The 14,485-nt window shown below is 47.3% G+C and overlaps 1 protein-coding gene across 4 annotated transcripts; it reads left to right on the top strand.

Annotated features, from left to right (window-relative positions):
* Positions 1-6,121: 6,121 nt before the first annotated feature.
* Gstm7 (glutathione S-transferase, mu 7) lies at positions 6,122-11,665 on the top strand. 4 transcript variants are annotated; one of them, XM_006501971.4, is made up of 8 exons: positions 6,122-6,211; positions 6,609-6,684; positions 7,107-7,171; positions 7,445-7,526; positions 7,625-7,725; positions 8,841-8,936; positions 9,019-9,129; positions 11,019-11,665. In XM_006501971.4, exons 1-8 carry the CDS (start codon positions 6,155-6,157, stop codon positions 11,106-11,108), a joined length of 678 nt encoding a protein of 225 aa, XP_006502034.1. In that variant the 5' UTR covers positions 6,122-6,154; the 3' UTR covers positions 11,109-11,665. The 4 variants fall into 4 exon arrangements, with proteins under 4 accessions (XP_006502034.1, NP_080948.2, XP_006502036.1 ...); NM_026672.3 differs by having other exon boundaries at positions 6,182-6,380; XM_006501973.4 differs by lacking the exon at positions 6,122-6,211 and adding an exon at positions 6,356-6,447.
* The last annotated feature ends 2,820 nt before the right edge of the window (positions 11,666-14,485 follow it).

The following is a 14,485-nucleotide window of genomic DNA, read 5'->3' as shown; positions in this document are numbered from 1 at the left end:
GGAAATAACCATGCTTCCTGAGAAAACATAGAATGGGCCACAGGAGGTTTTTCATGTGGAGGTGTTGTAGTCTGACCCAGAAGCCCTCGCTCACCTAAGCAGTTAAGAGGTGCAGCTGCCAGTGAATGGTTGGAGATGGGCAGATCTACTTCCCTAGGCCCCAGAGCAGCAGGGTGTGATTGGTGCTGTCAGGTCACCCACAAAGGAGCTAGATTCATTGAAGAAGCATCCTTTGATGGAGGCTAGATCATGGATTCTAGCCTTTGTCAACCACTTCTTGTGAGACCTACCTGTAACTTGGAACATGTTGGAGGATGGCCCTGCTGGGCATTGTCCTTACGCCAAGTCTCAGCTGCTGCCTGTTACAGCAGTTAAGAAGTAAGCACTCATAGGCAGATGTGCGGGTCACTGTGAAATAAATGATTAATTAAAATGAAAAGCTTATAAGATAAACATTCATAGATGAGAAATGTTTATTAATCTGGTAAGATCAAAATCCTTTATGCTGACTCTACTGGCTGGCTTTGTGTGTCAACTTGTCAGGAGCTGGAGTTATCACAGAGAAAGGAGCCTCCCTTGAGGAAATGCCTCCATGAGATCCAGCCATAAGACATTTTCTCAATTAGTGATCAAGGGGGAAGGACCCATTGTGGGTGGTGCCATCCCTGGCCTGGTAGTCCTGGGTTCTATAAGAAAGCAAGCTGAGCAAGCCAGGGGAAGCAAGGCAGTAAGCAGCACTTCTCCATGGTTTCTGCATCAGCTCCTGCCTCCAAGTTCCTACCCTGTGTGAGTTCCTGTCCTGACTTCCTTGGTGATGAACAGCAGTGTGGAAGTGTAAGCTGAATAAACCCATTCCTTCCCAACTTGCTTCTTGGTCATGATGTTTGTGCAGGAATAGAAACCCTGACTAAGACACTGACCTTTATTAAACACCAACTTAGACATAAATGCAACAAAAAATCAGGAAAAAGGTAAGTTAATAGAAGTATATAAAGGTTAAGTAGGCAGAAATATTAAACCAGACTAATACTAGTATCATTCTATATCAGAAGTTAGAAAAATACTTCCCAATACGTTTCAATAGTTCCTAGCTGAGTGTGCATGTTTGGATTCATTCACATGGCGTTTGACAGCCAACAGAAGTACTAAAAAGAACCAGGAAAAGATGCGGATGTGACTCAGTCTATAAAGTACTTGTGTGCCATGCAAGCGCAAACACACGAGTTTAGTCCTTTGCATAGATCAAGCCAAGTGTTGTGATATGAATTTATTATCCCTGAGCTGGGGCAATGGAAACTCTCTGAACTTACTCTATAGACAGCTTAGCTAAACCAATGAGAGCCTGGCTCAGTGAGAGATCTTGTCTCAAAAAGTAAGGAAGAGAGAGCTTGAGGAAGACACCTGATATCAACTGCTGCCCTCCACATGCAAGCAAACCCAGGCACACATGCGCACGCGAGCGTGCACGCGCGCGCACACACACACACACTTACACACTATGTGTATATGTATATATGTGTGTGTGGTCTCATGTGCTTAGGCAGAATATTATGATTGTCAAGGTGTATGGCAGAGACTGATTTCACGTCTTGATGGCTAAGAGGCAGAGAATGTGACATGAAGGAGCCCCAAACTATACATCTGCAAGGGCCTGTCCCCAGTTCATCTTCTCTCACGGGGAGAGTCCAGGGGGCTGGGCAGCTCCAGGGAGTCTTTCAGGGTCTCAGCCTTATTCCATCTGTGGTTCCTCCATTCACCAGGGTGCTTCCTTTTTGTTGGGCTCAAGAGAAAAGTATTGAGTCAAATTACCCTTCAGGCAAAAGCCTTATCAACACCCGAGGGAAGGGAGGAAGCACAGCATGGTGAGGTCCGAAGTTGCAGGCTTGTTCTCTAAGGTGCCCCGTGAGAACAACTGGGAGGGAGAATGATGTGATAGGAGAAAGTGGGTTCAAGGTCAGCTGATACCACCCAACTAAACTAAAGGAGATTGTGTGGGTTTGTATCTCTTTTTGAAAAGTCCCAAGGACATTTCTGGATAAGGGCTTTTGGAAGAACAGAGGGCTTAGTTAATTTGTGATAGGAAAGTGGTTACTTGAAGTCCTCTGTTTAGGACTATGCTGTCTGGAAGGGCCCTCGGGGGAGGGAGAGACAAACTCCCTACCCATGTGTTCTACCTGACGACCCTGTCCTTAGATGAAGTTATAATTCAAGTATGGAAAGGAGAAAGAGAGAGAGAGAGAGAAAGCAAGCTAAAACCAAGGCAGGAAGGTCCTCTATGCAGGTGAGGCATAGAAGTATAGTTTGCTCAGGCACTCACAGGAGCATCTAAAATGGCACCATCTTGTGCTACAGAGTACCAAGAATAGTATGTGTGACTGGGCTGATGGCAGGTTGTGGGAGATTGTGGCCAAACCCTGGGTTTATCTGAGGTGAAGAACTAAATGTCTGCTATTATTGTGTGGGCTGCCCATGTGTGAGCTTAAGCCAAAATAGTGAAAAAAAAAAAAAAAAAAAAAAAAAAAACCCAAACCTGTCTCACATCTGAGATTCTGACTCAGTCCATGATTCATGGAAGCCTCGAAATGCTGGTTCTGACATTAGTGAAGAAGTCGGCGGCAGAAGCACAGGGAAACCAGACCTCTGTATGCATTCCAGTCCCAAGAGCACCACTTCTCTTCTCAAGTGGATACTTTCTCTCTGAATCTCTTTCCACAATTTGTTCCTAAATCTAGAGCCAAAAGGAAAAATAACTATGACCATTGATCGCTTTATTCCAGGACGGGGTGCTCACATCCTACAACCTGGGGTCAAATGAATCATAAGAACATTTCCACAAGGCAGATAGAGTTACCTGTCCCACTGGTCAGATAAGGAAGCCAACTGTAGAGATTCAGTCACTTGCTTGAGAACCTGGTACTAGTGATAGCTGTGCAGGACTTCTCTGTTGGTCTCTGAAGTCTGAGGCTAGCAGGTTGTGAATACCCCTGTTTTGAACCAAAAGAGAGGACTCAGGTCATTGCATAGGCTGTGTTTCCCACTCCAGGATCCTTGGGAGGGGTGAACATGTCAGCCGAGGGCCTTAGGAAGTTGAATTAAAGGGCTGAGATGAAGGATCACAAGACACTATTCATATTCCCTCTGCAGACTACCTTAGTGACTTAAATCCCCAATGGGAGAAACAGAGACCCAGGGGATATAGTTGGTGCTAGATTTGAGCAGACATGTAGAAGACATGCGCGCACGCACACACACACACACACACACACACACACACACACACACACACACACACACACACACACACACAGGGAGGTTCGTCAAGCTGTCAGGGATTCTCTACCACTTTCCACCTTAGGGTCTCTACCTGAATCTGGTAGCCCAGCTCATATTTCAGATGGACTTTTAGCCAGCAAGCTCCAGCCATGCTCCTGTCTCCACTCCTCAATGCTATGGCTACATGTGGGCTGAACCTATGCCTAGCTTGCTACGTGGACACCGGGATCAGAACTCAGGTCCTCATGGTTGTCTAGCAACCGCTCTTAACCACTGAACCGTCTCTCCAGCTCCCTAGTTGGCAGACTGCAATCCTGACATTAAATGGGGCAGTTTCCTTCCCTCTCAAGCGCTCCTTCTCCGTTCTCTGGGTGTCTGGTTTTTTACCTGGGAGATGGGATTATGTATTCTCATTGGTACTCGGTGATTATCTATGTGTGAAGCACATTGAGCTGTGTGGGTGACTTTCCATCCAGTGACTCAGTCCAGCAGAGAGCAAGAGGCATGCAAGTCATGGCCCCTCCTGGCTACCGGCAATCACAGTAACTTTTACTTCCACAGCCCTGGGTCCCCCAGAGTCCGCTTGATACACACAGAAGCTACTCTGTTAGACAGTAGGGGACTGGAGGCACCAGCACAACAGGTTTGCAGTCTGGAGTCTTTTCTACATCAAATGCTCCTCTTTCTCAGATTCTCTTTGGCTCTGGTTCTGTTGCAGGAATCATAGCATTGGTGGCTGTGCAAAGCTTCCTATGGCTATGAGAGGGATGAACTGGAGAGCTGAGGGCTGCAGCCCAAGGCCCACTGTACCTGGTTTCTTGATAACCCTCAGCAGTAGGTCTCTGAACCCTGCAGAAATTATCTGAGCAGGCTCTCCTGGTAAGATGGAACAAACACTCCCAGTGTCTCTTTGCATGGCCCCATGGAGCAGGGCTGGATATGAGGCAGCTTTGGGACTCAGTGAGATTGACCTGAGGCTCCACAGAGAGCGGGTTGGACCTCTACTTGCAAGAGAACAATTAGAGCTGGCTCAGCATCCTTAGCTGGCCCTCCTCCCCTTGTGCATTTGATCCTGGGTTTGCTGGGTCCCTGGCTCAGGTCTGGGCTCTCTGTCCTGCTGCACTGGCCTGTCATGGACGTCTTTGTCTGGTTACAGGACGTTTCTGTGTAAACCAGCAAGGATGTTCCCTGTGAGAAATGGTCGTGTCTGTGAAGGCAAGGAGTGGCAGGGTGTCCTGTGGGAAGACAGGCAGAGAGGGGACAGAATGGGAGCCCTAAAGTCTCAGTCGCAGTCATCCCCCTGCTACTCTGGCACCATCTTGCTGTTCCCTAATCCCTGCCCCATTCTTGCCCCAGCTCCTTTTCCTTCAACTCAGTGGCCTCCTGAAGTGGCCGTCCCTGAAGTTGGCTTCACTGTCCTGTCCAGCAGTGACTGTGCTGTGCTGTGCTGAGGAGCTGGGGGAGCCCATCATCTTTAGGCTCTGTACTTGCAACACGTGTGTAACAGAGGCAGGTCTTATCTGCAGTATACCCCAGTGAGGTCTCTGCATATGGGAGCCTGTCTGGTCCCCATAAGGCTTGAGTCACACTTGCTTTGACTGCCATTCCAGCTTTCACTATTGCCTCTAAGGACTGTCTGGAGACCCTAATAGAGCCTGGTTCACAGGGGTCCAAGCGGACTAAGAAGGACACCTCCCAGTGCAGGCAGCCTTCACCGGGTCTCTAGAACATGAAGGGTACCTTGTGGCTGGAAACTTGCCCACCCCACAATGTCACTGAGATCAGACATTAATAAAAGTTGGTCGAAAAAAATCAGAGCAATGCTATCTCAAACTAAGGCAGGTTTCCTCACCCTCAGCTACATTTTAACACAACCAAATGAAACCAACATAAACATAAAACGTGTTTAAAAGAGTTGAGATCTGAGTGAGTTGGCGGTGCTTCCTAAAAGAGACAGGTGTGGCACTCCATGTCCTTAATCTTAGCACTCGGGAGCTGAGACAGGAGAACTGAGCCTAATCCAAGACCAGCCTGGGTTACACAGGGTCCCAAGGCCAACCTCTAAAGCCATCGCAAAAGAGAAAAGGATAAAAAAGAAACATAAGACAAAGAACACTTGTTCCTCGGGAATTGGGCACAAGGCTTTCAAGGCTCTGTAAAGAGAAACATGTTCCGTCAATTGTCAGAAGTCACAGGTCCAAGTGCAAGCCTGGCCAGGAAGCAGCACGGCAGAGGTGATTATCAATCACAGCTACTCCAGGGTCTCACGCATCCCCGGCATGGTGTTAGTGGGAAAGAAAATGAAATGACTCTTGGTTATAAGATTTTGTACTCATGCTGGAAAGAGTCAAAGGTAGGGGGTGGGAAGATCAGGAGAGAGGGAAAGGCAAGCCAAGGAAGGCGGAGTTTAGCGGAGGGCACCCGAACAAGGAAGCAGCTACAGTATACAGGTGATTAAGTGGGCACTCATTTCTTTTGTGAATTTTTTCAAAGATTAATGTTATATCAGAATAAAAAACAGAAAAAAAACTCCAGATACATCATTTACTATGTGATCCAGGACACACACACACACACACTTAAATGAAATAAATTTCATCAGAAAAATTTGTTTTGCATTCATGAATATATTTGTATTATCATGTTTTCCAGTTCTTCGTTCTTTAAGTATTCACAGTATAAAAGATAATTTTGCCCTCAGGACACAGTTGTCAAGGTCCTAGGCCTTCCGAACTGTCACCACTGGGGAATGCTGCTGCCATCTAGACTAGAGGGTAGAAAATAGCAGTCCTACAGCGGAAACCCAGCACCACCAATAAGAAGCTAGCAAACCCAGCCCCGCCTTTCGCTCTTGGCACTCAGCCAAGCCACCACCATAACAATGGAGCTCAGGCAGCCTTGGCTCTGGGGGCGGCCCTGGCCTTGTTCCTGGATGCCGGTATTGGCTGGAACTGGGAGGTGGGGAAGGGCAGTCTGAAGACCTGACAAAGCGAAGCCAATCCGTTTCTGGCAGCTCTCTGAACAGCCAAGGCTAGATTGACACTGAGCCTGTCCGTTCAGACCTCGGCACCATGCCCATGACACTGGGTTACTGGGACATCCGTGGGGTGAGAGAGGGGTCCGAATGCAGAGTAGGACTTGGAGGAGGGACAAGGATCCGTGCAGTCAATGGAGGCATGCTCTTGCAGCTGTGTATGTGTGTGTGTGTGTGTGTGTGTGTGTGTGTGTGTGTGTGTGTGTGTTCTGGTCCATCCATGGACATAGTGAAACTAGGTCAGAGAATGAGGACTCGTGTAGAAGGGGTAAAGAATTTTACCATCTCTTGTCTCTTACAGCTAGCCCATGCCATTCGCCTGTTCCTGGAATACACAGACTCAAGCTATGAGGAGAAGAGATACACCATGGGTGATGGTGACTGCATCCTTTCTAGTCAGATCCCTGCCCAACTCCTGTCCATTGTTGCCCAGCAACCAACCTCATCACTCAGCTCTGACACTTTTTTGTTGGAGCTGTAACATGCCCCTTCCAAAACCCTTGATGGTGTGGTTTGATTTGCCAATGGAAGATGCTAAGGAAAGATTTGAGTGTACTCTGTATTTATAACTGGGCTCCATTCTTCTAGCAATTGGCTAAATCTTTCACAAGCTTTAGCGATGAAGAAGCTCACAGCCCTTACAAACATCTTCATCCTTGCAAGCTTGCAGTATGACTTTGTGAGTCAGCTTGCAGGTCCACTGCTTTGGAGAGTCTTGTCTCTGACCCCTTGGGAAAATCTTGGGAAAGGGGTTTGAACACATGGGTCCTTTGATTTCATATTATCTTGTCCACCACAGCTCCTGACTATGACCAAAGCCAGTGGCTGAATGAGAAATTCAAGCTGGGCCTGGACTTTCCTAACGTAAGTACAGGAGAGGGGAGGTGTGGAGATGGTGGTGGTGTCCCTGTTTATACAGATGGGATCAGTCCTTTGGCTTTCATCTTCGCATTCCTGGTTGTCCACACCATCTTTCTGTGATGGGCTGTATCCCAGCTCTCTGTTCAGTGAGCAGCATTTTCATAGAAGGTTTTCCATGGCAGGCACACTGAGTGCCAGGCCTCGTGTCTGTCCTCACCCAAGGAAGGGATTCTGGGATTTCATATCCCATCTGACTCTCCATGCTTGTCCATTCAGCTGCCCTACTTGATCGATGGGTCACACAAGATCACGCAGAGCAATGCCATCCTGCGCTACCTTGGCCGCAAGCACAACCTGTGTGAGTGGGGCCGGCTGCAGGGGTGGGGACCGATGGCCACCAGCTGGGCTTGGCCAGGGTGGCATGTTGAGTGTGAGTCTGGGCTGTGTTTTTCACAGGTGGGGAGACAGAGGAGGAAAGGATCCGTGTGGATATTCTGGAGAATCAGCTTATGGACAACCGCATGGTGCTGGCGAGGCTTTGCTACAACGCTGACTTTGTGAGTCCTGCTCTGGGCTGGATGAGGTGGGGGAACCAGAGCTTGTACCTTTGCCTTCTCATCTGCTCTGTTTGCTTAGCATCTAACGTCTTAGCGCTGCTCACCTACAGATGATACTCTGAACTGCTGGCGGAGTCATGGTGACACAGTATGGAGACTGAGACAGAAGGACTAAGGTTACGGTCTTCCTGGTTACACTGTCTCAAAATCAAAAGCACTAAAACAAAACCAAACCTTCCATGCACGTACACACACACTCTTGTACACACACACACACACACACACACACACACACACACACACACACCCTGCCAACATAGAGTCTTGTCAAATGGCACTTACAATGAACTTCAGCAACTAGAACAAACACTCCACAGTCCAGTGTCGGTAGCTGGGTAGTAAAGACTGTGTTTAGAATCTCTCAGCTCTGATCACCCATTTCTGGCCTGGGTTATGTCTCCTACTCGGTTATGTCTTACATCATCATTGCTTCTATAGTACACATTCCAACAATGAGAAAAAGTGGAGTAAGCTGGAAATGGATGGGAGCCATCACCTGGGGACTCTTCCCAACCAGATACCCAGAGCCATGCCTGGGATACTCACAGTAATAAGGAAGTGTTCCCAAAAGGCAGTCTACAGCTGGCTAAGCCTCTTCTTGCCTCATCTCCTTTCACCCCATCACACTTCATCTTTCTGAAACTGCCCCAGAGCCCTACCGTTCTTCTTCCTGCAGAACATCCAACTTCTCTTCCAGAATGCTTTAGTTATTTGCTTCTCTGACTCACATTACATCTGAATGCGAGAGCCAGCTCACACAGTCCTGGGTGTGACTCACAAGAGTTGTTCTGAGCACCTGTGGTGAGTCTCAGGGACAGCGTGCCCCTGTGTAGATCCTCATCACCTCTGATATTGGATCTGGTGCCTGTAGGACTCTAATCAATAGACATAATGAATTAATAATAGTGACATCATAAATTAAAGCAGAATTAACCCAGGCCTAGTCTCGGGAAGGTGGCTGCACCTCTGCCCAGATGGGGTCTTTGTCGCCCTGTTTGGGCGGCCTCTGCTCGGAATCTTGTGACTGAGGGTGATCACAGTGTGTTCCGCTCTAGGAGAAGCTGAAGCCAGGGTACCTGGAGCAACTCCCTGGAATGATGAGGCTTTACTCTGAGTTCCTGGGCAAGCGGCCATGGTTCGCAGGGGACAAGGTAAAGGGAGGGGTGGGGAGGAGGGGTTGCCATCCTTCCCAGGTTACCTGATCCAAGCACACTCACCCTCGGCTTCCTACAGATCACCTTTGTGGATTTCATTGCTTACGATGTGCTTGAGAGGAACCAAGTGTTTGAGGCCAAGTGCCTGGATGCGTTCCCAAACCTGAAGGACTTCATAGCGCGCTTTGAGGTGACGGACGCTCTAAATCCTCGTTCTTCTTTGAGGTCCTCCCTTCCCCACTCTGCTTGCAAGGCCCTTGGCCCTGGAACTGAGCTTAAAATCAGCAAAAGCCAGTAGCATGTACTGAGTGCTTGCTTTCTGGCTCAGCATACGTTATCTATTGGGTAAAAATTATCATTACAACCAACTTGCAGGGCAGATTGAATTATGAGTCCTATGGGACAGATAAGGAAACAGACTATAGAGGCTAAGTCCCTTACTAGCAGAGGTTGTGCCCAGCTCCCTGGGGGTGTGTGGCCTTTAAGGCCAGCAGGGAGTAGACATTTCCTATTTTGTGTCAAAAGGAAGAGCCTCGGGTCCTTGTGCTGCCTAGGTTACTCAGTCCAGAATGCTGGGGAAAGGCAGAACGTGGCAGGAGTGTGTAAGCCGCAGACATTCAGAGAGGGAGGCATGGTGGGATTTGTGTGAAATAGCCGCGTGTAGACAATACCAGGTCTTCAGAAAGTTTCACTCAGGTCCATCCGCATCTGAGCACATGCCAAACCCCAGAGATGTTTTTGGTGCTAGATTTGAGAGTGTATGTGAGCCCTATTCAGGATTTTATCTTAAAGAGTTGTATGGTTATAGGGCCTTTGCCCTTTTCTTTTCCCCATGTCTCCATGAGGCCATTTCTACAATGTATTTATATACTTATTTAGACTCCTATTCACTGGCCCCCTCCTCTGTATGAGGCTCAGTATCAGGCCCAGTGAGGCATGGAAAGAACTCCATTCAGAGACCAAGTATAGCAGAGTGCAGTGAACGTAACCGGCACAGAGTCACCCGGGAGCTGTGAGTCACAGCTTGGCCCTCACTGCATAGCTAGTCATGGGTCCCCCAGAGTCTACTTAGCACCTACAGAATATGCTTTCAGAGATTTGGGAACTGCAGGCATTAGAACAACAGGCTTGCAGTCTGGAATCTTGTCCCTATATCAAGTGATATATCTTCTCAGCTGGTTTCACCAATTCTGGGTCTGGTCCTGACCCAGTGGCCTTGAAAGTGTACCAGGGCTGCTGTGGTCATGATAGGGAAGGATAGAAGAGCTGAGGGCTGCAGCCTGAGGCCTGCTGCACCTGGTTTCTTGATTGCAGTTAGCTCTAGGTCTCTGAACCATGCAGAATTTATCTGAGCAGGCTCTCCTGGTAAGATGGAACAAACACTCCCAGTGTCTCTTTGCATGGCCCCATGGAGCAGGGCTGGATATGAGGCAGCTTTGGGACTCAGTGAGATTGGCCTGAGGCTCCACAGAGAGCGGGTTGGACCTCTACTTGCAGGAGAACAATTAGAGCTGGCTCAGCATCCTTAGCTGGCCCTCCTCCCCTTGTGCATTTGATCCTGGGTTTGCTGGGTCCCTGGCTCAGGTCTGGGTTCTCTGTCCTGCTGCACTGGCCTGTCATGGACATCTTTGTCCTGCTACAGAAGGTTTCTGTGTAAACCAGCAAGGATGTTCCCTGTGAGAAAGGATCGTGTCTGTGAAGGCAAGGAGTGGCAGGGTCTCCTGTGGGAAGACAGGAAAGGCCTGGGTAGAGAGGGAAGAGATTGGGAGCTATAGAGCCAGCTTGACTCAGGTCCTGTCTCATGGACTAGCTGTGCCAGCAGGAGGAAGCCACATAACCTCTTTGCTGACACGTTGGCACAGTGAGACTGATCTTGGAGGATGGAGTGTGTTTTCTGAGCGTAGGTCATAATCTATAATGGGCACGATCCCGATGCACAGGCATCTTCGCATAGGCCACCGAGGATTCCCCTTTCTAGAACTCTAATATTAGAGTCTACAGGGAAAGCTGTTTCTGGAGTGGGGCTGCTTATCCCAGTGGGGCCCCTGGCCTGACCTCCCTCTCTGTCCTCACACGCAGGGCCTGAAGAAGATCTCCGACTACATGAAGACCAGTCGCTTCCTCCCAAGACCCATGTTCACAAAGATGGCAACTTGGGGCAGCAATTAGGACCTTGACAGGGTGGGCTGTAGGATAAAGATACCAGATCTCCTGAGTTTGCCAGGAGCCCTGGGGTGCAGGCAGGATCCCTGCAGCCCCACAGCCAACTTTTCCTTCTTCTTTCCTTCCATCCTGTTCCAGATCCCAAGCCTCACCGGCTCTCGTTTTTGGTCATCCAATCTCTGCCCAACACAGTCTCTTAAAATCCCTAACAGTTCCTTTTCATTAGCAAAGTAGCCCTTTCTAAAGCTAAAGTCCCCCTGCCCCACCACCACCACTTAGAGACTCATGTGTTCAGATACTTGGTTCCCAGCTCATGGCTATTTTGGGCAGCTGTGTGCTCTCCGGCAGGTGGGGTCCATATGGCGACTGTAGAATGCTAGGTGTGTTGACCACTGTAGCCAAAACACTCTTCTGCTTGCTCTGTTTCCTGAGACAAGCTATGAGCTAGGTGTGCCGTGACTCCAGCACTTGTCATTGCAACTGTGACCCTCTCCTACCCCTCTCCCTGCTCCTGTGAGCTGTTCTTCCTGCACCATGAACCAGAATAAATCATTCTCCGCTTACATTGTTTTTCTTTGGTCGGTTGTTACACCAACAGACAGCTGGTAAGGAGCCCGACTCCAATGGATTCAAAACCCCTTGTAGATGATCTTCAGTATTGAAGGCTGTTGCTTTGGCCCTTCTGAAGTCTCTAGGTCAAAAGCCAGTAGGGAGACCTGCTTTGCGGTACCTCACATCCTTTTATGTACTTTGTTGGTGTATATAACCTTGTCTATTTAGATACCTCCTTCACCAGTTCTGCATTTGCTTCATGTATTCCTGAAGCAATTTAAAATAACACCCGAGAGCAAGCTCTAGGAGGTTCAGTTTCTCAGTGATTCCCATTCATGGTTCCAGAAAGAGCTGGTTTATGGGTAGGCATTCAGGCCCATGCTTGGATGGGAGAACATGGCTACTCAACAAAGACCTCTTATTCAAAAGTAATATAACCAGAAAGATACCTTACAAAATGAATCAACAGGTATTAAACAGGTATTTCCTAAAAGTGAACATCCAAGTAGCCTTTTAGCCTGTAAAATGACAACAAGCACCATTAACTAGCAGAGTTAGTGTAAACACAGTAGTAGCTTAACGTAGGCCAAGTAGAATGGCTAAGATGCAGCAGGCTGACAATGGCTGGTAATTTGTGAAATAATGGAACTTGTGTAACGCTGGGAGTATAACCACTATGGGACATTGACAATATCAACTAGTGTTGAGCAAGTAGTGACCTCTTACCTAGGTCTGTCTCCCAACCAGAATGAAAGCTTTTGTCTCCCAAAAGCCATGAAAGACTGAGGGAAGAATGTGGGAAACTGCTTACTCTGCAATTTCATCAGCAGAAAATGAGTAAATCAGGTATAGTTTATTCGTATAAAGCCATTATCATATAACGAAGTAGTATATTATAAGTTAAGATAAATGTAGTGATGTTCTACACCACAGCATGTAGACATAATGTTGACTAATGTTGACAATGGCATCATGTTGATCCAGACAGGTGGGATGTGCATTCTTTATCATTGTCTATAGATGGGAAGTGTGATGGGCCAAATGCATGTTGACTTTGGCAGGGTGATTTGCTGACAGGAGCTTATGCAGTGCTGAGAACATTCCTTATCTAGATCTAGATGGTAATCACACAAAGAATACAGATTCGAAACTCACACAGACGTACACTTAATAGCTACACATTTATTGCATGTGAGTTCCACCCATCAGTGGAAATATATAACCTTATTATTCACATTTATTGTATGCTTCTTTCCATAGATGCTAATGACAAAATGGCATGTATTTTAGTTTCTTCTTGTTCACTAGTGTTTTAAGTGTTTACCACCTGGGAAATGCCCTGAACATAGTAGGGGTTCAATAAATGCCTATTTAGCGACATTGCTTCAGATTCTCTTGACTTTAAATAATGCCTGCTTTAATCATATGCTCTTCCTGGGATCAGTGTGGCTTGGGATGGCAATGTCAGCGAGGGAATGAAGAAATGACAGACACACATACAGTGAAGCTGGGGTTGGGTAGGGTTCTAACAACATTGTAACCTGGATCTTCAGTGTGATTATTAGGAAGAGTATAGGGGCTGGGGGGGGGGTGGAGGGGGGCTGTGAGCTAATCTAGGTCTCTGTAGTCAAGCAATCTCAGGCTGTGAACATCCTGGAGGAGGGAGCTGCAGTCACTGAACAATTGTTCATGAAGACTCACATTGAGACTCCCAAGAAAAGCTTTGCTGTTCCTCTTGAGACTGGGCCATATGAGTAATGGTTCTGCCAATAGTCCCAGGAGGTCCTGTAGTCCTCTATGTGGCTGTGCCCATGTCAAACTACACATCCACTCAAGACTGCTCACTCAGCATTTCCTCTGCTCCTTAGAGGTTCTGCTCATTATTTCTTTAGCATGTTACTTAAAACATATTGGAGCTGGCTGTGTGGCTCGTGGTAGAGTATTTGCCTAGCATATGTAGAACTCTGGGTTGGATCTCTTGTATAAGAAAGAAAAAAAAAAACAGAAGACCATAAGTGTATGTGTTATATGTGATGTGTGTGTGTGTTTCTGTGTGTGTGTTTCTGTGTGTGCATGATGTGTGTGTGCACACAAGTGTGTTTAGGTACAATTGTCTGTGTGTGAACACGTGGAGGTTAGAGGTAGACACTAGGTGCCTTTCTCTATTGTTCTCCACCTTAAGTTTTGAAATAGAATCATTAACTGAATCTGTTGGCTACTGTGGCTGGGGAGTGAACTTCTAGGATCCTCTGTCTCCCAGACATGGGACTACAGGTGCCCAAGCCAAGCCTAGCTTATATTAGGATCTGAATGCAGGACCTCATGTGAAACACTTTATCCAGTAAACCACTCTATCTCCCTGTGGTGTATACATATTTTTTAAAGTGGGACATACTATCATTCTGCTCACATGTACATTTATAAGACTTAGCCATCATCTATTATTCCTTCCTGTAAATAAAGTACAACTTTCCTAATCCTTTCCACACTACTGGCCACCTCTAAGCTTTTAGCGTTCATTACACCACTATGGTTGCCTTTAAATATATTGTCTTCCTTTTTTTTTTTTTTTTTTTTGTTACTGTTTTTTCAACGATCCCCAAAAGATACAGTCTGGGGCCCAGGGAATGACCAGCTGTGTGGTGTTTTAAGATATTAAGTGCCTGTTCTATGAATACATTTATGGTGTCACCAGGAAGACATGTGGCCCCTTTCATGTGTCACCAAGGCACTTGGAGTCCATTGTTCCACTTCACAGTACCTTTGAAGTTTATAATTATAATGATTCTTTGATGTTTCTCCTCTTCGTTCTTGACTAATTGTTACTGCTT

Source organism: Mus musculus, chromosome 3 (genome assembly GCF_000001635.26).
Source record: "Mus musculus strain C57BL/6J chromosome 3, GRCm38.p6 C57BL/6J".
NCBI lineage: Eukaryota > Metazoa > Chordata > Mammalia > Rodentia > Muridae > Mus > Mus musculus.
The sequence above is the reverse complement of the archived record's forward strand: the minus strand, read 5'-3'. Positions and strand labels throughout refer to the sequence as shown.